Genomic DNA, 25,814 nt, shown 5'->3' with positions numbered 1-25,814 from the left:
AGGGACTTTCTCCCAGAACAGGCCCCGGGCCACCAGGCAGAGTGGGGGATGGGTGAGTTGCAGGCCTAGCCCTGCTCCCTAGAAACCAAGGTGGTGGTGGAGGGGCGGCATAGTGAGCTCTGAAATGCCAGAGGATCTTTAGAAAAAGAGGGTGGGCCAAGGGTGGTGGAAGATAGAAAAATGCAAGGAAGTCAAGCTTTTTTCTCCATTTGTTCTTTGGCAATCCCACTAGAGAATTCCAGGAGGCGTGCAGATGACATCATGTCTTACAACTGAGAAATCTCAGTAATTCCATGAAATGGAGTCCCTGCCTACCCTGTATTTTGGATGGAAACCGCTTTGTATTTACATGTTTAAAGCTGTATTTTTGTCACATTTAAATGAGGATTTAATATTCTTAAATATCTACCAAAAGTAGATTACAATGCATGAAGGTCCCATAAGATGAACTTCACTTTCTCAGCATCACAAACAGTTGGAATACAGAAAGTCCAGGGATTAGGGATGGATATAAGTAAGAAGGTACAAAAAAAGTTTGCTTTAAAAAATTTTTTTAAAGTTTAAAAATTGAGTTTTTCCCCTCAAAGTCCAAATAATTGCAGCCCAGGGAATCACTGAGATAAAGGCTTTGTATGCTCATTTCTTTGATGAGAATGATTTCATGCACAACTGTCTAACCAAGTGCGTGTGCAAGAGACTCAGCATCACACACACAGCACACACACCCACAGGGACAGACACCCAGCTGAGTTTTGTTGTTCTAGGCACTTCATATCCAAGTTCTTAAGTCTGCCACCTTCCCATTCCACTGGACAAATTACTTCTTTGGAGGCAGGACATTTTCCTCAAAGAAGCCTTGGTTGACGACATTTCCTGCTGGGAAGTATCTGGCCACCACAAAAGAGGACCCGTCACTTGCAGACGCCTTCCCCACTCCCATCTTCTTTGTATTCTTCCATACCATGGCTGTGAAGTGTCCTGTAGGAACAGGCATGGGGAGAGGGAAACAGGCTAGTTAGCAAAGCCTGGAGAATGGTGTTCCAAGGGACTCTTGAACTCCTGTACCATTCTGCCATGCGGGGGGAAGCTTGATCTTCAACTGCCAATCAGAAGAAGGAGATACAAGACACTGACTAATTTTCAAACACATTGGGTCCTCTCAATCAGCCAAATAGACCCTACTCATCTCACTATCCAATGCTCAAAAGTTTCATGGTCTCCTAGAGATTATGGCAAAGCCCAGTGACCTCAACAATTAGAAGGTCACCCTACTTGGCACCTACTTCCACCCCTCACCCCAAACCACACTTTCAAGGTCACCAACGATCTCTGTGTTCCTTCCCAGTGGTCACTGGTTGTCCTCATTTTACTCATCTCAGGAACATTAATAGAATAGATTCCTGCCCCTTTCAAAGGACTCTCCTCTTTTGGTTTTCTCTCTTGGCATTCACCCTGCATCACTCTCTTCCTCCTCCTCTTGCATCTCACTTGTGAATATTGGAGGACCTGCATTTCCCAAGGTTCAATCCTGGGCTCTCTTTTCCTGTTGCCCTCTTCACACAATTTCATCTTTCCTTGGCTCCCAAATATCTTTGTCCAGCCCCAATCTCTCCTCTGTGTTCCAAACACAACTACTTACTTGACATTTCCACTGGGATGACTCACAGGCATCTCAAATTTAACCTACCCAAACCTCACTCTTAATTTTGGTCTCTCCCATTTCCATGACCAGTACCTCTGTGCACACAATCCTCAGGGTTGCTCTGCATTCCTCCTTCACCGTCATTTCCCCAAACACTCATTCAATCCTGAAGAGTCATAACTTCAAAATACATCTCTAGTCCTTTCATTCCCAAAACCATGGTCTCAAGCATGAACTTTTCTCTCTTGGATCACTGCAATAGCCTTCGCCTGACTCTCCAGCATCCACCCTTGCTTCCTCAATTTACTTTCCACTGATGTAGCCAGAGTGATCATTTTGAAACATAGATCATATCTGTTTACTTCTCCACTTAAAAATCCTTCCATTGCTTCTAGTTGTACCTAAAATGAAAATGAATGCTTTGGTCCAGTGGCCTCCTTTCCATCCCTTGAACACATCCAGTTATTTCTTACTATGGAGCCCTTGCACGCACTGGCCACTGTATGCAATGCTCATCTGATGACCAGTGTTTTCTTATCCCTTAGGTCTTGGCCCAGATGTCACTTGTTCAGAGAGGCCTTTCGCAATCACTCTCATTTCCTGAACACCTCCCTCTCAAGACGGCCTTACTGTACTGGTTCCCCCTCACAGCATTCTTACCATTTGCAGTGATATATTTGCTTGATTACTTGCTAAGCACTTGGCCCCTTCACTAGGCTATGAGCCCCATATGGGCAGGAACCAAACTGATTTATTTATCAAGGTATGTGCAGTACCTGGCACAGCCTGACACATGGAATGTGAAATAAAACTTTGTGGAATGAATGAATGAAAGGCATATGGAAGAACCAACTTGGAAAAAGTTCTGCCATCACGGGAAGTGCAGGCCTTGTATGTTTTGAGCTCTTTGAGACCCAGACAAGTTAGAGCCTCCTTCAGTTCCCTCTGCTCTGAGCCACATAGCTAAGTTCCTTCTCAAGCTATTGCTGGCCCCTCCAGATGCTTCTGTGGCTGCTGAAGCCTCCCGGCATCATTCTCCCACTGCTCAGGCTGCCTGCCCCGCACTCACTGGTCTTTTCCAGCTGCTAACATAGCTTAGCTTCTAACCCTGCTCTTGTTTTGGGGTCAAAGAACTGATGCTATAACGCACTCTCTGCTCAATGACCATAAATTCTCGTCTCCTGGGAGCAGAGATCAGGAGTTCATCCTTTTCACCTTTACTGCTGAAGATTCAGAGAGATCATTTGACAGGTCTGTGGGATATTTACTTCCATGTCACAGTATGGCATTCATTTTCTAAAAACAACCCTGAAGAGATTATGTTTCCTCTTTGAGAGCAGGCACCGTATTTGTCTTCTTGACCAGTGGGCTTGGTACACAGTAGATACTTAATTAATATCTGATGAAGAAAGAAGAGACAGAGGGAAGGAAGAAGGAGGAAAATTGTAATCAGAGTAGCTAAGCTTCCCACTGGGTGGTTAAGAAAGAGGGTAACCACTTTATACTCATTAAGATGGATATTATTAAAAAAAAATAACAAATGTTACTTGTTGATGGGGCTGATGGGGAGAAATTAGAACCCTTTTGCTTTGCTGATGAGAATGTAAAATGGTGCAGTGACCGCGGGAGACAATATGGCAGTTCCTAAAATAATTAAATATAGAATTACCATATGATCCAGTAATTCCACTTCTAGGCATACACCCAAAAGAACAAAAAGCAGGGATTCAAATACTTGCACACCAATGTTCATATTATTCGTAATAGCTAAAAGGGGGAAAGAAAACAACTGCCCATGGATAAACAAAATGTTGTTATATGAGTAGAATAGTCCAATTTGTGGAGAAAAGTAGAATAGTCGTTACCACGGCTTGGGCAGGGGGTGGTAGGAAGGGATAGGTGTTATTGTGTAATGGGTTCAGAGTGTCGCTCGGAATGATGGCAGTGTTCAGGAGGTGCACGGTGGTGGCAGCTGCACAACAGTATGCGTGCACTTCATTCCAGTGAACCGTGTGCTCAAAAATGGTTACAACGGGGCTTCCCTGGTGGCTCAGTGGTAAAGAATCCTCCTGCCAACGCAGGAGACGTGGGTTTGATCCCTGGTCAGGAAAGATCCCACATGCCTTGGAGCAACTAAGCCCGTGCACCACAAGCGTTGAGCCTGTGCTCCACAACAAGAGAAGCCACTGTAATGAGAAACCTGTGTATCACAGCTGGAGCGTAGCCCCCGCTCACTGCAACTAGAGAAAGGCCCGTGCAGCAAGGAAGACACACCACAGCCAAAAACAAAATAAATACAATTTTAAAAAATTATAAAACATGGTTAAAATGGTAAATTTATTTTAAGTGTATTTCACCACAAAATGAAATAAAGAAAGGAAGGAAGGAGACAGGGTGGTATCCACACTCTTCCAGTCAGGGAAGAGACAAAGTTTCCCACTGTGTCTTGTATTTGGTAAGGACTAAATAAACATTCATTGATTAAACTGTTTTTCTCCTATAGATGAACTCTATTTTTATAATTTAAAAAGTTTTATTTATTATTTTTATTTGGCTTCACTGGATCTTAGTTGGAACATGTGGGATCCAGTTGCCTGAACAGGGAACCTGGGCCCTTTGCATTGGGAGCTCAGAATCTTAGCCACTGGACCAGCAAGGAAGTCCCCATTTTTATAATTTTAAAATTTAGGCATTATTTCTTTGTCTACATCTCTAAAAGATTTGTGATTACTAAATTCTTTATGAAAACAACCAAACATAAACACTAACCTTCAGGGCTGCTGTGATCTAATCAAAGCAAGAATTAAAAGGAAACAAACATTAACTACAGTTATGCATCCTGACCATTTACCCTTAAGCTCATGTTAACTGTTGCTCAATACACCCTGAGTCTCACCTCAGAAAAGAGGAAGCACTATTTTCCAATTCATCCTTGGTCCTTAAACTTTTAATCACATTTCTTTCATCTCCAGCTCTTCAGCAGCTTTGCCAGGTGTCACTGCTTCTATGGACTGTCTTTTCATTAAGGCCCACACCCTTTTGCCCACAAGCCCTTTCTCCAAGAGACCACATGCTTTGGCCACTGACCTACCCACTGTCTCCATCACCCAGACAAGGAAGAGCTGTCATTTATCCGCTGGTTGCCAAGGAAATGATTACAGACGCCACATGCACACCAGCAGTATGAATGTCCGTGGAAGCCTTTTCCAAACAGATAAAACTCAGTTATCTTTCCTCTGACTTCAGAGGTTTCAGTCTGCACACGGATAATTAAGCCTGGGTATTTAGAGATGAATTAGAGGACACAACTTCCTTAGCAACCATCAGATACACACTGGTTTCTAACCCTAAATTACTAACAGCTTCCTTCTTCTTTTTTTTCCTAAAAGGATCACATCCTCTTTCCTGCTATGAACCCAAACTTTCCAGAATATACATCTGAAAAACACATTAAATAAGTTACAGTATATCCTTGTAAGAGAATAAAACAGAAAGCTCTTTCCCAATTGATATGATACAATCTCTGTCAATCTGCTGTGTGAAGAAAGCAAGTGTGAAAGAGATCATCTACCTGACACCAGAGAATAAAAAAAGGAAAAACCACAAATGTTGGTTTGAATGACTCTATAGGATACACAGAATCTGGTATTACTGGTTGGGAGGTAAAGCACTGGAAGTCAGGGATGGAAGGAAGACTTTCCACCTTATACAGCTTGCAAATCTCATGTCATATATACGTATTACTTATTCAGAATAAGTCAACAAGCCTATGCATTAAAAAAAAAAAAAAAAGGCCCAAAATAAAGGAACTGCAAGAAGCTATTTCTCTCAGTAGAAACAGAATTGTGTCCTTCATCACAAGACTTTGACCTGGGTAGGGGTGGGGTGGGGTCAGGGATATTTTGAAGGCTCTTTCACCTACAACATGGGCCCAGGTCAGGGACTCCCTGAGCCATGATGCAGTGAGAAGCAGCTCTAGGGGTGGCTGACGCAAGGGGGACAGGCCTGCGCATTTTTAAGAGTCTTGCAAAACCCCTGCTTCTATCACCAGCCAAAGCTGTGCTCCTGTCCAAGGGTCAGGCTCTGTGTGACCCCAGGCACTGCCCACTGGTGCCTGGGATGGAGTAGGGGCTGTTGGCTCTAGGCTTTTCCTCTTGAGGGGTGGGAGATGTAGGATAACAGACAAGACAGAGAGTCAGTGATCATGGAAAGTTGAGACCAATCCCCAGCTCTGACACTTGAGAGATTCCTACCTTGCAGCAGGGACCATGGAAAAAGCATCAGATTGAAGATAGAAGGTAAAAAGTCTTTTCCTCTTTCTGGGCCTCAGCTTCCTCCTCTGCAAAATGGGTGGAATAAAGCTCCAGCTCCAAAAGGTATTGCAGGTTACGTGGCCGTGGAGGTGGAGACGCTTTTTACTATCAAGTGGCGTGTACACACGAGCAACACCAGTAACTTGCTCTGACACATGTGTGATTGCTCATGAATCTTGTTCACAGGATGAAATAAAACATCTTCTGGACATTGATCTTTATGAAAAGAAGGCCAGGTTCTGCCTACACATTGTTAATCACTGGTAGGAGGTTGTCATTGTTTCTGCTTCACCTCTCAAATCTAATTACCACAGAACCATCAGTTCTCTCCCAGGGCCTGGCTGCAGCCTCCTGGTCCTGCCCCACAGGACTGATAGGAAATGCCTCGGTTCAGATGCTGCTACCTCTACCCACACGATTGCAAGAACCGCTGCCCCAAAGGGTGAGCACAAACCACAGGAAATGGTGACTGGCTCTGAGAACATGTCACTTCCTGCTTCTGAAGAGTCCTGCAGAGGGTGGGAGGCTGTAAGTGTCTCCACCCATGGGTGGGATGGGGTGGGGTAGAGGAATAGTGGGATGGACAGAGAATCCTCTGTTCAGTTCCTCTGGTGCCTTCTGATCAGAGGAACTCCCAGCTCCTTTGAAACCATCCTGGGCCCTGGGTGGACGTGAGTCAGTTCTGAGGAAAGACGAGCCTGGTGAGGCCTGTGAGGGGTAGGGGGAACCCAGAGCGGCTAACCAGGGCTTTGGTAAGCTAACCATTCGCTGCTCACATGGGAGGTCCATGGGAAAGTCTGGATGGTCCCATGGCTGGCTCCCTGAATCTAAATCCCGGCTCTCAGAATGTCCCATAGAGGCCACCACCTTGTGTCTCTCCCTTGGGGACAGGGAAGGACGGCGCTGACCCAAGTTCATGCAACTCATATTGCCAGAGCTGAGACTAGATCCAAAAATCTCTGCATTCCAAGCTCACCTGAACCACAAACTAGTGTGTAAAGGAGAAGGGAGAATACTTGGGAGGTTGTGAGGAGCGGGTATGGGGCGGGGGGAGGATTTGAGGGCAGGAGGGAGGAGGGTGTTAAGACCAGGGGAAGAGTCAGTGGCTCAGTTTTCCTGATGGCCCCAGGAAGCCACTAAAATCAGAAGAGTAGCATGGACAGAGAAGGTCTTAGAATACTCTGGCTCCTGGAGAGCAGGCCCAGAAGTGGGATGACTGATGACAAGTGCTGAGGCACCACTCCTGAAAAGACACACTCAGCAGCTTTTACAGTCCACAGCCTCTTCATGCCACACCCAGTCACCTGAAGAGCGCCGAGCTGCTGGGGCAGGAACCGGCAGCTTGGGTGCTCTTGGATGGAGGGGTGTGTGTATATGTACGTATGCACGTGTGTGTGTGTGTGTGTGTGTGTGTGTGGGTCTGTTTTCAAAGAGGTGTGGATGGTTTTGCCCTCTGGGCAAAGTCAAACCAGAGAAATATGGAAGAAGTAAAACAGAAGGAAAGTGATTGATTTTTAGGGGGTTAGTTCCTCTGAAGTCAGACCCAGACTGCAACCCTACTCCGGGCCAGGTCACTGATGTGTCCACATCACTCACCTGTCCCAGAGGTGAAGCCTGGCTGCTGAAAGTTGTAGTTCTTGATCTCACTGTACCATCTATCAGCCACCTCCTTTCCTGTAAGGAAAAGACACTGCTGACAACTCAGCAGCATAATTAACCGACTCCCTATTCCTTCCATCTCCCATTAGCTCCAAAGCACTCATCCCTCAGTTAGACATTTCATGAAGCACCAATGGGCTGACATGGGGACTCTTGCCCGTGAGCACATCCAGGCTGAAGGGAGGGCCTTCTTGGGGGTTGGGAACCAGCCCTGACCTGAGGTCAGGGGGCCTGCATCTGTGTCCCTGTCCTGCCACTAATTCGCTGTGCAATCCTGGGCAAGGCCTGCCCAGTTCTGGGCCTCTATACAACAGGGCTGAATGCAACATACTCCAAGGGCTTCTAACAATGCTGTGAGCTTTCGGGAGACTCTGCCCTCATCCCACCGCAACTCTTGCTCCTGAAACATCCACAGGAGGAAGTGTAATTGGGCTGGTGGGTCAGGGTCTCTGCTGCAGGCAGAAGGGCCCTCTCCTGGAGCATCCACTGGTCATAGCATTCCCCTGGGAGCAGTTGAACTCAGGGCCAGAGGGCTAGGAGCCTTGGGCCTCAGGGCAGTAAGTCTTGAACTTTAACAAGTGCATGAATCACTCTTGTTAAAATGCAGCTTCGGACTCTGGCAGATCTAGGTAGAGCCTTGAGTCTGTCTGCACTGCTAACACATTTCCAGGTGCTGTGGCTGATCCATGGACCACACCTGGAGTGGCAGGGCCTCTGAGAGCAGTGGGAAGATTTTCAAAATTACTGATGCCTGATACTGATTGTATCAGTGTCTTTGGAGGAGAGATCAGGCACTATACTTTTTAAAAGCACCACAGAAGATCCCAGGGTGCAGCCAGGATGGGGAACTGCTGCCCTAGAGACCACCCACCTAACCCCTCTCTGTAGGGATGGGGACACTGGGGCCAGGGAGGGTAGCAGACTTGCTCAAGGCTCCACAGGGAGCCATCGTGAGGCTGGGAGGGAGTCTCATCTCCTGCTGGCTCTTTCCCGCCCCCTTCCCTTCTTCCCATCCAGGCCCACAGCCTGAGCCTGGGGAGGGTCTGTGGGCCTCGGGCTCCACCCTCCTCAGGGACAGGCCCACGCTTCGCTTCTCGCTTCTCGCTTCTTGCTTCTCATGGAGAGCTCTGCCTGGAAACATAGAGGCTGTCCAGGGCCTCCCTGGGGAACCCCCAGGAATGTGAGGCCAGGGAGGGAACAGTCATTCTCCTGCAGGGGAGGGAGGCGGTCAGAGCGCGAGGTGGCTCTCTCCAGCATTTTTCCTAAAAAGCCACGCCAGCCCTATCAGAGCCAGGAAGCTCCACAATGTTTGGTCAGTGTGGTGGGATCACCATTCAGGCTGTGACCTTGGGTGAGGAATTGCCTTTCCCATTATTATTACTTTGTCCAACATGGAAAAAAGCTCTATTGCACTTTTCTCATGAAAACAGTTAATACACAAGCACTGAAAAGACTTTTAGAAGAACGTGAGGAAAGTAAAATTCTTCCGTAACTGGGGATGCTGCAGTGCCCACAGGGTCAGGCTGAGGCGCAGCACACAAACGGTCCTTCCCCCGCCCCCACTCTCAGCAGCGAGTTCTTCTGAAGAAGGTGCGGGGGCAGGCAGTCTGACTCATCTCTGTGTCCCTGGCACTCCGCACAAGCCTGGCCCTGAGCTGGCCACTGGAGCCCTTGTGGTGAACTGCAGTCAGCCCCTGGTGGCAGACAGAGAGCTCTGGGGTTCTTTTCCCTTTCTGGGCAGGTAGTGGCATCATGGTGGCACTGTGAGGGCACTGGGGCCAGGAGGAGCCTGAACACTGGATGTCCCAGGCCCATCTCAGGCAGTGGGTGGGGGGCTGAGGAATGACCCACCTGTCTGATCGTAGGATGCCCATGCCAAGTTCTCTCCACACTGGCCACGACTGGACTCTGGGCTGTGCTTGAGGATCCTCGTGCTGGCCAGGGCCTCTGAATACCTGCAGGAGTCCACGGTGCTTCCTTAGAGCGCGTACAGCCTGGGGAAGCCTCAAAAGTAGGAGCCCTAACCTAGTGTGGCTGAGCTTCCGTCCCTGCCCTGGGCTCGTGGAGGCAATCAGGAACATCACACCTGCATCGCTTCTAAGCCCCTGCTCCAGTTCCACTCTACAGAGGAGCAAACTAAGGCTCAGAGGAACAATGGGACCCGCCTAGGTAAATGGCAGAGGGGCTAGTCAAGCATGGCTGTGTTTGCCCCCCAAGCCCACATCTCTCCTGCATCCTAGCGCCCATCCATGACTGCAGCAGCAGCAGCACCATGAAGGGCCTTGGGCACTGGGGACACTCACTGCTGAGCCTCCCGGTTGAGCTTCTTGCAGAGCTTCAGTGGGGGGACACCATGCTGCTTCCGGTAGTCATTGTGGGCCTTCAGGACCTCGTCGTTAAACTGCTTGGAGGCTGCAACGAGTTCAAGATGGAGACCATCTCAGTGAGGAGAAAAGAGCCACGGGAAGTAGGAAAGTACCCTGCAGGCTTCAGAGCACGGCCCAGCTCAGACCTGAGGCCACAGGGCCAGGCTTGCTGCCCCAATCTCTGCACACCAACACCCCCAGGACTATGTAGGGCCCCATGGGGCATGTAAGGAATCTGGGTCTCTATTCATGGCAATGGGAAGTGACTGACTGGGGGAAAGGGGGTGAGCTAAGGAGACCTCTGTTTCTGGAAGACCCTGCTGGCTGCTGAGTGGAGGATGGGCTGGAGGCACAGAGCAGATGGAGAGAGGGGTACTGGACATGGAAGAGCAGGACATCTGAAAGAAAATGTGTGAAGGAGACTGGATATCTCAGATGGGACCTATGGTGCATACTACGGGAGGACTGGGAAGGGCTGGAGATGTGAGCTCAGAGAGAACAGGCCTAGGCCTGGCTGGAGTGCAGGGGTACCTGCACTGCCCCAAGACAGAGGGACAGATGGAGAGAGGCGGACTGACCAGGGCAGGACAGCATCAGGAAGTGGAGAGAGGGGGGAGTGTGGGGAAAGAATGCTGTGGTGTGATCAGCTGGCCTCAGCAGGTGAAGGCAGGTGTGCCCAGCTGGGTCACAGCCTCAGAAGGGGCAAAGCCAAGGGGGCTGGAACTGGGAGAAGAGAAGTGGTGAAGTCAAAGGTAGGCCAGGTCAGTAGTGGACAGAGGTCATATCAATTTGAATCTCAAATGGAACTTTATCTATCCCACATTCTCCATCCATCACTCATCTATCCACCTATGGATTCATGATGTAAGCAGCAGCATCCAATCACCCATCTATCATCCATCCAACCCCAACTCATCTATCTGTTCATCTGCTCTCTGAGTATGTCCTCTGTGCCAAGTCCCATACCATATGCCAGAGGTTTGGACAAGTTAGCTATGTCCTTCCCTCGAAAAGCTCATACCCAGAAGGGAGAGAGTCTTGAAAACAACAGCCAACAGTGTGGCAGAGTCAAGGTGCAGGTGAGCACAGTTCAAGAGGAACTAGGAGAAAAGCAGCCTAACATGGTTAGGGCTGATTTGAGGCCCCACAGATGTCTGAACAGGAGCTGGCCAGGCTAAGACTCTGAAGGTGCTGACCTCCGCCTTAGGAATCTGGGAGGACCCCCTGCCATCACCATAGAAATGGTTGAGTTATGTGTGAGGGCCACAGGGGCTCCACAGAACTGAGCTAGTCCCCTCTGGCAGGAGCCTGTCCCTGAAGCCTGCTGTGGGCAGAGGGTGTAAACCAGAGGATGAGAGAAGCACCTCTCCATCCACTGGCCCGAGTCACCATCACCAGCCACCTTTCTTCCCTGCGGTCTTGTCCCCTACAGGCCGTGGAGATGAACCAGCAGGGGTCCTCTTCCCCTCCCTCAGGTCTCCTGGGCCTTCAGATTGAATCCCATTGGGTCGCTAGGGGACTTGAGGGAAGAAGACCCAGGGCTTGCCCTCCGGAGCTTTGGGCTAGACACTGACCAGAAGAGGGAAGGAAACTGCAGGCCATGCCAGTGGTGGGCAAGTGGTCACAACCTCCACACTCTGGGGACTGGTGGGGCAGTCTGGTGGGGTCCAGTCATAGTAATGGGGAGTGGGACAGGGCGGGAAAAGGGTGCCAAACGCCAGGATCTGGGCGGTCTGGATTGACAGGCAGAGATGGGGAGATGCTGTGACAAAGGCATGGAGGGGAAAACCGTGGCCATGGTAACAGGTCAGAAGGCAGAGGGAGGAGCTACCACCTGAAGTCCTCAGGCCTCTGCGGCCGAGAGACCCGCCGAGAGGGAAGGTGCTGTTGAATGAGTACAGGGTTTCAGATCTGCAAGATGAAAAAGTCCTGGAGATCTGCTTTACAACACTGTGAACACACTTTACTAAAAAGTGGTTAAGACGGTGAATTCTGTGTCATGTGATTTTTACCAGAATTAAAAAAAAAGATTTTGGGGGACTTCCCTAGTGGCTAAGACTCGGCACTCCCAATGTGCAGTGGTCAGGGAACTAGAACCCACATGTCACAACTAAAGATCTCATGTGTCACAACTAAGACTCAGCACAGCCAAATAAATAAATATTTAAAAAAAATTGGGGTTTCACATGTTACTCTGGATAATGGAGTCACAGAGGCTTTTAAAGAATATCTCAGGTGGAAGTGGCAAGAATCATAGCAACTCATGGGGACCACACTGGAGCCTCACTAACAGGACGCTAAGGAGTCAGCAGGGTGGCATGGTGGCCAGAAACCCATGGGCTCCTGGGCGATGTGCTGCTTGCCCTGCACGAGCCAGCGTCCAGCTGCAATTCTTCACCCAGCCCAGCCCCCACCTTCCATTAGGGTCAATGATAGTCTGAAGTGTGTACAGAGGTGGTGATGAGGTGAAGAAGGGGCTGGATATGTGGTCTCATAAGGGATGGTAGCAAGAACTGGAGAAGATCAGACTTTGGAAGATGTAGGACAGGACCCTGCTGAATTTGGGGCCCCACAGGGCAAAGTTGGGAACAGTGGGTGGAAAGTCAGGATGACAGATTTCAGCTCAGCCTAAGAAAGATCTCTGTCTCCAGCAAAGCTTTCTGAAGACTGAAAGTGCTGCCTCACATGGTAGTGAGCTCTCCAGCACTGGGGGCATACAATTCCTCTCAGGGGAATTCAGGCAATGGAGGCCCGGTCAGATGACTTTTAAGTCACTTCCAATCCTGGGGGTGAGGGTGAGGAGGCAAGATGACCGACTGACCCCAGACTTGCAGGAGTTCAGTGTGTGCGTGCATGCAAGGGCGAGTGTGGGTACATACAGAGTGGCAGAGGGGCTCTGAGTGACAGGCCTGGCTAGGCCCATCCTGAAGTCCCTTCCAGCTCCTGTGTACCAGGCAGGCCACGGTGACCACAGATGTATCAGGGAAGGCTCCCTGGAAGAGATGAGGAGGAGGCAAAGGTGCAGAAAGAGCCAGGATTGCAGGGGTCTGGTATAAACTGTGCTGTGAGAAAGAGGTGGAGTTAAGGGGAATGGGTGGGTCACTAAGGCAAAGCCAGTTTAAAGATAGCCCTGTGTGATACAATGGACCCTGGACTGCTCAGGCCCTGAAGTCTCCTTGGCAGAGAGGGACATATAAGGCTGCTAAAAACTAGGTCACAGCATTCCCAGAATGTGGGAAGTACTGAAACAAAAAGTGAAAGTTCCAGCACCAGGGTTTCTAGGAAGGGGTCAGCAGGGTCGCCCTCTCTCCCTGTCACTGACTGGAAAGCCTTGGGGCCCTATAAACATACCCCCGGCTGACACAGGGGTTCCCTCCCACCACAGCAGCCAGTCCCAGCTCAGGTGGCTCCTCTGAGCAGAACCCAGCCCCAGGGAGGCAAGATACCTCCCAGTGACCACACCCAGCAAGAGACTCACCCCCTTCTGTAGAAAGACCTGAGGACAGATAAACACCAGAAAAAAGAGGCGTCAAAGAAAACCCACCCAGCGCCGTATCAGGCAAGGAGAGACCTCAGAGTCACCCCACGATGGGGGAGGGAGGGTTATGGCTTCATTTTGTAGGAGGGCAAAAGAGCATTCTCAAGTGGCTTAGCAGTAAAAAAAAAAAAGCCCATGCACCAATGCAGGAACCGCAGGAGACGTGGGTTCAATCCCTGGGTTGGGAAGATCCCCTGGAGGAGGGCATGGCAACCCACTCCAGTATTCCTGCCTGGAGAATCCCATGGACAGAGGAGCCTGGTGGGCTACAGTCCAGGGAGTCACAAAGAGTCAGATGTGCCTGAGCACACACGCTCGCAAACTGAGGCTCAGAGAGGTCATGCAGCCTCAGGGTACCGGCCTGGAATGAGGGAAGGCCTTCCTTTTGCTTGTTGGCCAACCATTTCTGGGTGCCAGGCCTGGGCATCATCTGATTTACTTTTCACCACCTTTGCTGGAGCTTTCACCATTGTACCCATTTTTTGGATGAGGAAACAGGCTCAAGAACATACTCTGTCCACGTTCCCACAGATGGTCTACGGGTAGGCCCAAGAGGAGGGGAACCCTGCCCTGAACCCCAGCCCACTTCAAGGGTCACCAGACAGAGGAAATCACTGAGAAAAGGGGGCCACCAGACCCAGTGACGTTGACAGCTGCCTTCAAATCTGCCTTCCTCAAAGAGGAGGAAGAGAGAAGAGAAGAAAAGAACTAAGATTTCTCAAGAACCTCCTCTGTGCTAAGCCCTTTGTAGACAGACCTGCCCGAGTCGTCCCAGAGGAAAGCCAAGGGCTCTGGAGAAGAAGCTCCAGGGGGCACAACTGGGGCTTGAGGTCAGCGCTGCTGGAAGGGGCTGCCTGGGCCTGGCTCCTGCGGCCGAGGGGAGGGGGCAGGCCAGGGCGTCTCTGCTAGGTGGAAGACAAAGGCGTCTTGGGTAGGGCTGGACTAGGGGCTCTCAAAGGTCCTTAGGGCAGAGCTTCTAACTATGGAATACACTCTGAGGAGGTCTGTGCCCCTCCTCCCTCACAACTGTTGGCTGAAACAGGCCCCTCCCTCAGCATTCATCCTCTTCTGGCCTCCCAGAGCCCAGCTGACTCATTTCTCAGCCCTCTCCCAACTCTCCATCAAAGAGGCCCAGGACCGGCAGGGGCCAGAGCAGGAATTATGAACAGGCCCCTTCTGTCCCCTGGCAAGAGGCTAGAAAGCTTTTGGGGCAAAGCTGGTTTTGCTAGTTTATCAGGAAGGAAAGAATAAAAAGCTGATTAAAAAAAAATAAAAAGAATGAGTTCCAGATGGGTAGCTTTTTCAGCCTGGGTTCCAGGACATTCAAGAGGCAAATCCCAGCCCTGCCTTTTATTAGCTGTGTGATCTTGGTAAAGTTGCTAAATCATTCTGTACCTCATTTCTTCCATACACAAAATGGGGATAACAGTATCTACCTCACAGGGTTGTGAGAATTAAATAAATCAATCTTTGTAAATGCTTTAGATCAGATCTGGAACAAAGTGAACAAACTATAAGTCAACTAAATGTCACCTATAAATCATTACTGTTGGGCAGAGATCCATTAGCCTCCTGGCTTTGGGGGAAACTCCCCTCCCTGATTTTAATGGGAGCAGGGCTGCTGGTATTTAACTTGGTCTTTGATGACCTTTTTCAGTACCTCTGAGCTCAGGTACTTACTGAGTAAAAAAGTGAGTACAAGAACAGATGAAAAAAAAAAAAAAAGAACAGATGAATGAGATTCTCATACCAGCACTGAGGAAGCCTGAGGACAGATTTCTTCTCATTAAAACAAGGAAATTTTGGTCTTTGGGAGGACATGTGACTTGCCCGAGGTCCCACGGTGAGTCCACACTGGAGTCAGATCCAAGAATGTCCCTCCCTTGCCCTGGATCTCACACACTTTCCACCTTACATACTTCTTTCTGTCCCTAAGCAAGAATGACAGGGTATGCCTTGGGCTGCCCCTGTGTGGGCGGATGATGGTCCCGGAAGAACTGAAGGAGGCAGGGCAGGAACAGTGCTTGTTTTGCCAACAGAGAGGCGGTCTCTCTCCAGTCCTGCCCGCCGCCACCAGGCCTGCCTGCCAGCATGCTGCCCCGTTTCCTCATTTGTGTGAGAAGGAAGCCTGACATCTGTGGTTTTCAAAATAGCTTCAAAGCAGGGAAACCCTTTTTTGAAACTTTCTTTAGAATCAACAGATGAAAACAGAACTGTGGGGACTAACCTGCCCATGCAGCCTTCCCCTGGAGAGGTGTGAAAGCCCTGCTCTGTAGAAAATTCCTGGATAATTTGGTCCCTGGAGGTCTTTCTGCTCTGATGACCTTGGGCTGGGAGATGTGGATCGAGGGACAGTAAGATTCTTAGCGATAAAGAGTGTGTGGCTGTCCTTCAGGGCTGGAGTCCAGGCTGAGGAGCAGGGTGACAAATGATCAGTGTGGCAGACAGGTCAGCACCCAGCTGGGAAGTCAGAGAACCTGGTGCAAATCTGTTTGTTCAGGGTGTGAGCTTGGGCAAAGTACTCAACCTCTGTAAATCCATTCAGCTGATAATAAGGGCCTCACAGGCTGTTACAAAAGTTGATAACACATATGAAACACCCAGCTTCAAGCCTGGCACACAGTAGGAGCTGAATAATTGGCAATCACTGTTATTAGGGACCGTATTAGAGGCTTCCACTGAGCCCCAGGCTGTTGCCTTTCTCTGCTCAGCTGCAAACTGAAGCCCAGCAGGAAGATGTGGGCCAGGGGCTGGACCTAGGAGTCTCTGAACACTGGACTTCCAGAATTTAAGCTGTGTTGGTTATGAGACACTTTTCCAGCAATGCCTACTACCCCAGTAGTTCTGCTGTATATCTGAGGTTAAAGACTAAAAAGAGATGGGCTCCTGTGCAGTGATGAGGAAACTGAGGCCCAGAAGAGGCAAGCTCCTTACGAAGGTCTTTATGGAACCACAAAGAGCCCCTCTGTGGATGCACATCTGTGATGCTGCCTGTCCTTTGGGCACAGACAGTCTCAGGCTGGTGGCCTGGAATGACAAGTTTGGGCCCGTGTAACCCAGAAAAGCAATTTTCTCTTGGGGATCCTTAGGGGAGCAGGATACTATCCAGGGGGCTCAGAGTCTTTGGAAGGAGATGAGTAGAATGCCTGTGGCTAAGGGCCAGTATTCTGGAAGTTCCTCAGGTCTGTGGAGGTTAACGACGGGAAGGAGGCGGAAACTGCCTGAACTGGCTCTAACTTGCTTTCTGCCACCATCCTGGAGACTCTGCATCTCCAGTCCTAGAAGGTGTCATCACCTTCCTGCACCCAGACTCACACCACTGACCTTTCCTTCTTATTCACAAGTTAGTCACCAAGTCTGCTTGAGGCTACCATCTTGAAAATCCATCCCCTGGAGAAGGAAATGGCAACCTTCTCCAGTATTCCTGCCTGGAGAATCCCATGGATGGAGGAGCCTGATAGGCTACAGTCCACGGGGTCGCAAAGAGTCGGACATGACTAAGTGACTTCACTTTCACTTTCACCAAAAAGAAATATAGTCTCCTATTCACTTCCTGCAGGTCCTTCTTTAGGACATCTGCATGTATAGTCACTTTTTATGTAGTCATGTAGGACCTATAGCCTCATTTCCCAATTTTAGAAATAGAATTTTTTTATATGTAGGTTTCCTGTCTAAAATTTTAACATTCTATTCATTTTGTTTTTGCTAATTTGATACCACTACTGCTTCTAGAAATTTCATTTCTTTGTTGCTTATTTGTATAACTTTGAAATAAATCTCTCACTCCTTAGACTAAAAGAGTAGACCTCCGTGAATGTCATCTCCCCTTTCATAAGTGAATTCTAACTTGTCAGTAAAATATTTTATGTTCATTTAATGCTTAAGTGAAGCTGTTGAGTTGATGAAATCTTTACTACATTTGGAAAAAAAAAAAAATCCATCCCCGCTTCTTTTCCAGTCCCTTAGATGTTTCTGTTATCTCTTGCTTGAGTAACTGCAACAGTTTCTCCCTGACCCCTACCTCCACTCCCTCTCCATCTGATCCACCCTCCACCCTGGAACAATTCTGGTCCCGCAGCTTTTAGATCAACACCTTTCAGTGCCCCCCCAGGTCTCACGGAGAAAGTCCAAAGTTCCAAGACACTCGAGAGTCTGACCACCTCTTCCAAGAATCTTCACTGGATGCTTGGGAAAGAGATCCACTCCCCACCCCCACCGCACCACAAGCTCCCACTGCTCTTCACCTGCACCTGTCTTGTGGCGTGGATCACTTTCCACCTCTTGCTAGAGTGTAGTGCCTGTCTATCCCCCAACTAGCTTTCTGATGCATTTCATAATCCACCCAAACACTGCTAAAGGCAGGGGCCATGCCCTCTGCAGCACTAGGTCCACAGGTTGATACAGAGGTGACAAATGATGGAAGGGAAGAACAAGGGAGGGAAGGAAAGATGGAGGGAGGGAGAGACAGATGGATGAACAGAGAAAAATGGGCATTCAGCAGTTCTGGAAAACTGTTTCTTAGGAAAGAAGCCAGAAACAACTGATTAGAATGTAGCTTTAGATAATTTGTGGACTTTCTCCTAATCTGTAGAGAAAGGGACTAATTTCCCAAATAGGGATTTCAAAGGGCCCTCTCACATCTGCCATGCTTTCCCCCACACCCCACTAGCCTGTCCTTTAACTGCATAATAACTATGCTACCTTTCCAGTCTGCAAAAGACCCTGGGGATGATACTGGCCATTTTCTTTGTATAAATGAGGAAACAGGCACAGAGAAGGAAAGGGCTTTGCTCAAGATCACACAGCAAGTGGTTAGCAGGGCCGGGGCTGAAAGCCAGAGCTGCCACTACAGATAAGGCAGGCTAGGCCCAATGCCAGAGAAAGTCACTTACTCCAACATTGGTACCTCAGAAGTAGAGGACAGATTCAGGAAGAGATCCACCATCTGAGGCTGACAACCTCAACTTTCCATGAAGTGGGGCTTTTGAACTCTATTCAAAATCTGTTCGTTCAAAAGCCTCCTGTGAGGCACGAACTATACTGAGATAGACATGGCTCCTGGCTGTCAGAAGTGAGGAGTTGGTGGGAAGCAGGTATTTGGCTGGGTAAAGTCCCAACCTGATAGCTGGGATGGCTGCAAGGAAGAAGACACCAGGTCAGGAACTGGGGTGCAGTACTAGTCTAGGTGTTGAGCATGGAAGGATGCGGAGGATTTTCAATTTCACCGAAGTGGAAGAGCTGAAGTGGTGGTGGTGGTGAACGCTGGGGAGGGGAACTCAGGGGAAGGATCCAGTGCCAAAGCTGAGTGCAGAGGCAAGAAAGGGGTGATGGCAGCTCCCTGAGAGCCCCACGGTGGAGCTGAAGAGTGTGTACTCTTTCACCTGCACACTATGGGATGGAAGTTGTTTGGGAATAACAAGAGGAGATCTGGGTTTTAGAAAGTTCACGGTGGCAGCCACCGTGGTGAGGATGGGCAGCTGACAGGTCAGAGAAGGGGGAAGCCGTTGTGTGTACTCCTGTGTAGCCTGAGTCTGGCACGGGGTGGGAGGGGGTGCTTAGAGGAGAAGGCACAATGTCAGAAGAAAAGGATGCTCAGAGCTGTCTTTTGCAGGGTTGGTCCGGGCAAGCTGCTTTGCATCAAGAGATGCTGTCACAGTTCTGTGGCTTTTTCCAACTCTAACCCTGTCCTGAAACAAAGCAAAAGCCACGCCTTGGCCGGACTCAGCGCTAATCCCATCAGCGCCTGGAAGCCCTCCCTGACGCAATCTCTGGCTCGCAGACAGGAGGACCCTCCCTCTGTCTCGCCTTCGCTCCCTCTCTCCCGGTGGCCCGACGGCCACCTCGGCTTCCTGGCTGCCCCGGAAACTGCCAGCTCTGTGAGCCCCTCCATCCCGCACCCTGCGGTCCCACAGCGCGGCAGGAGCCGCGTCGCCCCGGCGGAGGTGGTCGACCCACTCCCCCTGGGGATCCAGCCAGCTTCGGGAAGAGGGACAGCGAGGACCTCGGAGCCCCAAACCATCACCGCACCCCAGTTCTACTGGCCCGGCGGGCTCACCTGATTTGCCCATGGCAGGCTCGGCGCGCTGCTCCGCTCCCGCTGCGCTGCGCTGCGCTCCCTCCCGGCCCGGCGCCGTTCAGAGCTGAGGAGGAGGAGGCCCGGCGGCTACAGCCCCTCCCCCGGCGCCGCCCGGCCCCCGCCTTATAAGGCAGCGGCAGCTGCAGGAGGAGTTGCCAGGGGCCATCCCGCCGGCTGCCTGGAGGAGGCACCGCCCCCCGGCACCGCGCGGGCCTCTCTCCGACTCCGGAGAAACTTGCCCGGCTGGGGCCGCTCAAAGCTCTCCAAGTGCGGACGGGAGCCCAGGCTACTGGCCCCGAGCTGCCCCTCTCCGGAAACCGAATGGGGGTGAGGAGGGAAGCCCGCGCCTTGTACACAGTTGGTAGATGCTCAGAGACAGATACGCTAAGGGTTCCGCAGGGCTATTGTCGGGGAGTGAGGGACGGTTCCGACCCGCATCACCAGGGGCTTGGTGCTCTCCCTGTAGCGGCCTGATCCCCACAAATCCCCTAAGGCCCCGGGCTCCGATGTACGTCTTGTCCTCTCCGCAGCACACACCCTCTGGTGCGGGTCTGGGTTGGAGCTGGGCACTTCCCAACACTCCCCTTCCCCGCGTGGCAGTCCCAGGGAGGCTTCTGCAGTCTGCTCTGTCCCCTGTCCTCTTGTTCCTCGTTGCCTGTCAGACCAAGTCAAATCCCCCACCCCTGAAGTCTGGCGGCAGACCTGTCTCCTCAGCTTCCTAACTTCATCCCATGCTCCAGTCAAATTAGACTTATGAGGTCGGGGGTTGGGGACCCTCGCCGAGTGGCTTGCAGATTCTTAGTTCCCAGACCAGGGATCAAACCCAGCCCATGGCAGGGTCCAAACCGCAGATTCCCAACTACTGGACTGCGAGGGAATTATTCAAACTAAAAAAAATTAAGATCATGGCATCCGGTCCTATTACTTCATGGCAAATAGATAGGGGAAAAGTGGAAATATTGGCAGATTTTATTTTCTTGGGCTCCAAAATCACTGCGGATGATGACTGCAGCCATGAAATTAAAAGACGCTTGCTCCTTGGAGGAAAAGCTATGACAAACCTGCTGCTGCTGCTGCTGCTAAGTCGCCTCAGTCGTGTCCGACTCTGCGCGACCCCAGAGACAGCAGCCCACCAGGCTCCCCCGTCCTTGGGATTCTCCAGGCAAGAACACTGGAGTGGGGTGCCATTTCCTTCTCCAATGCATGAAAGTGAAAGTGAAGTTGCTCAGTTGTGTCTGACTCTTAGTGACCCCATGGACTGCAGCCCACCAGGCTCCTCTGTCCATGGGATTTTGGAGGCAAGAGTAATGGAGTGGGGTGCCATTGCCTTCTCCATGACAAACCTAGACAGCATATTAAAAAGAAGAGACTTTATCTTACTGACAAAGGTCCGAGTAGCCAAAGCTATGGTTTTTCCAGTAGTCATGTATGGATGTGAGAGTTGGACTGTAAAGAAAGCTGAGCGCCGAAGAATTGATGCTTTTGAACTGTGGTGTTGGAGGAGACTCTTGAGAGTCCCTTGGACTACAAGGAGATCCAACCAGTCCATCCTAAAGGTGATCAGTCCTGAGTGTTCATTGGAAGGACTGATGTTGAAGCTGAAACTCCAATACTTTGGCCACCTGATGCGAAAAGCTGACTCATTTGAAAAGACCCTGATGCTGGGAAAGATTGAAGGCAGGAGAAGAAGGGAATGACAGGATGAGATTGTTGGATGGCATCACAACTCAATGGACATGAGTTTGGGTAAACTCTGGGAGTTGGTGATGAATAGGGAGGCCTGGCATGCTGCAGTCCATAGGGTCGCAAAGAGATGGACACCATTGAGCGACTGAACTGAGCTGAATTGGACAGCAAGGAGATCCAACCAGCCAATCCTAAAGGAAATTAACCCTGAATTTTCATTGGAAGGACTGATGCTGAAGCTGATATTCTAATACTTTGGCCACCTGATGCAAAGAGCTGACTCATTTGAAAAGACCCTGATGCTGGGAAAGATTGAGGGCAAGAAGAGAAGGGGGGACAGAAGATGAGATGGTTGAATGCCATCACCAACTCAACGGACGTGAGTTTGCACAAACTCCAGGAGATGGTGAAGGACAGGAAAGCCTGGTGTGTTGCAGTCCATGGGGTGGCAAAGAATCGGACATAACTTAGTGGCTGAACAACAACAGACTTTCTGATATTCCCCAAACATCTTCAGAGATTCCTCACCTTCTTGCCTTTCTTGGGCTATTTGTTCAGTCTGGTCTGCTGGCCCATCTCTGCCCATTCAAATCCTATTCTTCCCTTAGGGTGTATGGGTCCCTTCAACTGCCACAGGTCCTGACCTCTTCTGGCCTTGGGGCAGTGGTCAGTACACACCTGGCACTAAAGAGACTTGGTTTCACTCATGGCCCCACCCCTGTGTGAGACAAGCAGGGAAATAAAGATGCAGCCTGGGTGAGATTCCCCAGAGTAACTCCTTATGGGGGAAGGGATTCAGTAAACCCTAACTGAAAGAAGCTAATTTTAAGATCTTTTAACTGGGCACTGAAGCAGACTGACTTGTTAATAAGGGTTGATTTTTTGTGTGTGTGTGTCTGGTCTGCTTTATTTGTCACTCTCAGAACACCTCATTTTTGACTGGACTCAGACTTGGAAGTAGAAGCTCTCAGGGAGGACAGCCTCCGTCTCTTGGCGATCTGCTCCTGCCGTTTTTCTTTGGCCTCCTTCATTCTCTTGGCCAAAAGTTTAGCATATTCTGCAGCCTCTTCTTTATTTTTCTTAGTACGCTGTTTCTAAGAGCAATACGCCGGCGTTTGTGTTGCAGAACTCGGGGAGTCACCAGACGCTGAATCTTGGGTGCTTTAGTCCTAGGTTTCTTACCGTCTTTGTTTAGGGGCTTTCGCACAACATATTGGCGGACATCATCTTCTTTAGAGAGATTGAAAAGTTTGCGGATCCTGCTAGCTCTTTTGGGACCCAGGCGACGAGGCACTGTAGTATCAGTGAGTCCAGGAATATTCTTCTCCCCTTTTTTCACGATGACCAAATTGAGAACACTCAGATTGGCATCCACAATGCAACCCCGCACAGATTTGCGCTTTCTCTCTCCAGTCCTCCTTGGTCTGTAATAGGAATGCCCCTTACTCAGAAGCAGGCGAACTCGGCCATGGGTCAAGACACCCTACTTCATGGGGAAACCCTGCTTGTCGTTCCCGCCACTGATTCGGACCACATAACCCTTCCATTCTTCACCCAGAGCGTCAGCAGCAACTTCTGTGGCCATACGCTTCTTATAGAAGGTACAAAGTTTTCGTTCATCGTCCACTTCAATGAGTTTCTGGCAGCCAGTGGCCGGGAAAGAGATGTTCAGCTTCATTCTGAAGCGGCCAACAGCCTCCAAGGCGCCACGAGAGACCCCAAGGGTTGATTTTTAAGGAAGACTGGGCACTGTCCTCTTTACTTCCTCCCCTGTGCCAGGCAAATAAGACCATTTATATTTGATAACATTATTTTCAAATTTCTATGGAACAAATACAAAGGTTGACCAAATATTAGGCCCTAAAGTAAACCACAAGACATTCCCCAAAGTAGAAACTATCCAGTTAAATTTTCTGAACACAATGTAATAAAACTAAAATTTAACTAAAGATTAACTGATAATTTTTGAAATGAAAAAAGTCCCTCCCAGAGGACTGAAAGGCGAAGTCAAAGGAAGTGTTAAGAGATGAATGGCAATTAAGAATACTTGGTTAAGAGCCTGGGGCATGGCCTTGAAGTCACATGGCCCATGTCCATGTTCCAGCTCTGCTGTCCACTGACTGGGATTCTCATCCAGGTGCTTGAAATGACAGTAATACCTAACTCAGAGTTTTTTTTTTTTCTTTTTTTAATTAAATAAGATGATAACTAAAGCATCCTTTAAACATCACTTATTTGTGTGTGGGTAATATTTCACAGTAACAGTTTAGATATATAAAAAGGTCACTGTATAGATCTACCTCAAATTCCGCTGATGGTAGAAAACTTAAACTTGCAAATTGATGGAAACTGTCACATCTACTTTAGTCTCTTGGGGATAAATATTCAAGCAATCCAGAATCTTTCCTGATCCCTTGCTACGCCTCTGGGTCAACTCTTCTAGACTCAGATTCTTGGGCAGGAGCACCTGTTTAGCTGAACTGGGGTCACATGACTTTCCACAAGCTTTCAGAAAGAGAACAGAGGAATGTCTGCCCTCCTTCAGCTTCCATAGTTAGATACAGGATGTTATATACTCAAAGACCTCACCACCTGCTGAGCAGCCAGAACCCAGAAGATATCTACCTTATCCTCTCTTCAACAAAAGGAAATTTTGTTTCTGTCCTAAATGTCTCCCCAGAATGTGCTGCACTCCATGATTTGGTCCTTCTTAGTGTTTAAAGTCTTATATTATTATAAATTCTTCCCTAAACCATAATGTATTAAATACATTATATGTATTTAATATAATTATATGTATATTAAATACATATAATGCTTTAAGCCCTTCAGCCTTTGGGTCTTGATCTGCAGTTCTGGGGAATAAAAAATTCATTGTAATAGTTTGATGAGTAGAGATTATGGCAGCTAGAAAAGTGGAGTAAAGTAAAACCTTGGGAGAAAGTCTCATTTCATTGAGTTATGCTCTCTTTATTACTGTTGGTAGAAACTATATGGTGGGGGGGACTTCCCTGTTGGTCCAGTGGTCAAGACTTTGCCTTCCAATGCAAGGGGTATGGGTTTGAACCTTGGTTGGGGAGCTAGGACCTCCCATGCCTTGGGGTCAAAAAAGAAAACCCCCAAAACATAGGACAAAGCAATATTGTAACAAATTCAATAAAGATTTTAAAAATGGTTCACATAAAAAAAAAAAAGATTAGAAAGAAGGAAATATATGGGATTGCCAGTTGTTTAAAAAGAGAAAATAAATAACGCTGGGCCAAAGCAGTTAGACAAGTTATAAAAAATAAAGAATCATAAAAAAATATTGAATTCGAATTAATGAATAAATGCTGAAGTGTTTAGGGGTGAAATATATTAATGTTTGCAACTTACTTTGAAATGTATAAAGTATAAGATGGATGGTTAGATAGAAGAAGAGATGGTTAAATAGTGATAAAGCAATTAGCAAAATGTTCATTATAGAATCTGAACAGTGGTATATGGATTTTCACTTTTAAATTGTCTGCCAGTTTGAAATTTTCCATAATTAACTGAATAAAGAAATTAATATAGGTAAAACAGAAAAGCAGCAGAAGTGAAAACATATGTCCCAGAGCTGGAAGATATCAAATAGATAAATTTCTACAAAATCAATAAAAAAAAGTCTACAAAGAGAAAATTCAAATATACTACATTACTAATAAAAAGAGGAGGTAACCTCTTTTTTAGAAAAACAGTATAGACTCTCCACTAGTAGATTTTCTGAATTGGGCAATTTTCTAGGGAAAAAAATATGTAAGTATTTAAGAAGAGAAAAAAATCAAAATGAACCAATATGGTCATTAAAAAATTAAAATATGACTGCTTACCCAAATAAGAGCTGGACCCAGATAAGCCTGCAGGTAAATTCTATCAAAGCTTTGAGAGACAGATGATTCTGGTACTAAAACTGGAAAATTCTGAAAGAGATGGGAATACCAGACCACCTAACCTGCCTCTTGAGAAATCTGTATGCAGGTCAGGGAGCAACAGTTAGAACTGGACATGGAACAACAGACTGGTTCCAAATAGGAAAAGGAGTACGTCAAGGCTGTATATTGTCACCCTGCTTATTTAACTTCTATGCAGAGTACATCATGAGAAATGCTGGACTGGAAGAAACACAAGCTGGAATCAAGATTGCCGGGAGAAATATCAATAACCTCAGATATGCAGATGACACCACCCTTATGGCAGAAAGTGAAAAGGAACTAAAAAGCCTCTTGATGAAAGTGAAAGAGGAGAGTGAAAAAGTTGGCTTAAAGCTCAATATTCAGAAAACGAAGATCATGGCATCTGGTCCCATCACTTCATGGGAAATAGATGGGGAAACAGTGTCAGACTTTATTTTCTGGGCTCCAAAATCACTACAGATGGTGATTGCAGCCATGAAATTAAAAGACACTTACTCCTTGGAAGAAAAGTTATGACCAACCTAGATAGTATATTCGAAAGCAGAGACATTACTTTGCCGACTAAGGTCTGTCTAGTCAAGGCTATGGTTTTTTCTGTG

At 48.5% G+C, this 25,814-nt stretch overlaps 1 protein-coding gene and 1 pseudogene across 1 annotated transcript; both read right to left on the bottom strand.

Moving 5' to 3' along the window:
• Positions 206-19,679, bottom strand: GLIPR2 (GLI pathogenesis related 2). The gene is made up of 5 exons (XM_005683864.3): positions 19,574-19,679; positions 9,918-10,026; positions 9,466-9,569; positions 7,552-7,629; positions 206-978 (listed from the first exon to the last, which is right to left on the bottom strand). The coding sequence occupies exons 1-5, from the start codon at positions 19,584-19,586 to the stop codon at positions 818-820; spliced, it is 465 nt and encodes a 154-aa protein (XP_005683921.1). The 5' UTR covers positions 19,587-19,679; the 3' UTR covers positions 206-817.
• LOC102184526 lies at positions 22,173-22,997 on the bottom strand (annotated as a pseudogene).

The sequence above is a fragment of the Capra hircus genome, chromosome 8 (genome assembly GCF_001704415.2).
Source record: "Capra hircus breed San Clemente chromosome 8, ASM170441v1, whole genome shotgun sequence".
Taxonomy (NCBI): domain Eukaryota; kingdom Metazoa; phylum Chordata; class Mammalia; order Artiodactyla; family Bovidae; genus Capra; species Capra hircus.
Note: the sequence above shows the minus strand (reverse complement) of the source record. Positions and strands in the feature narration are given on the sequence as shown.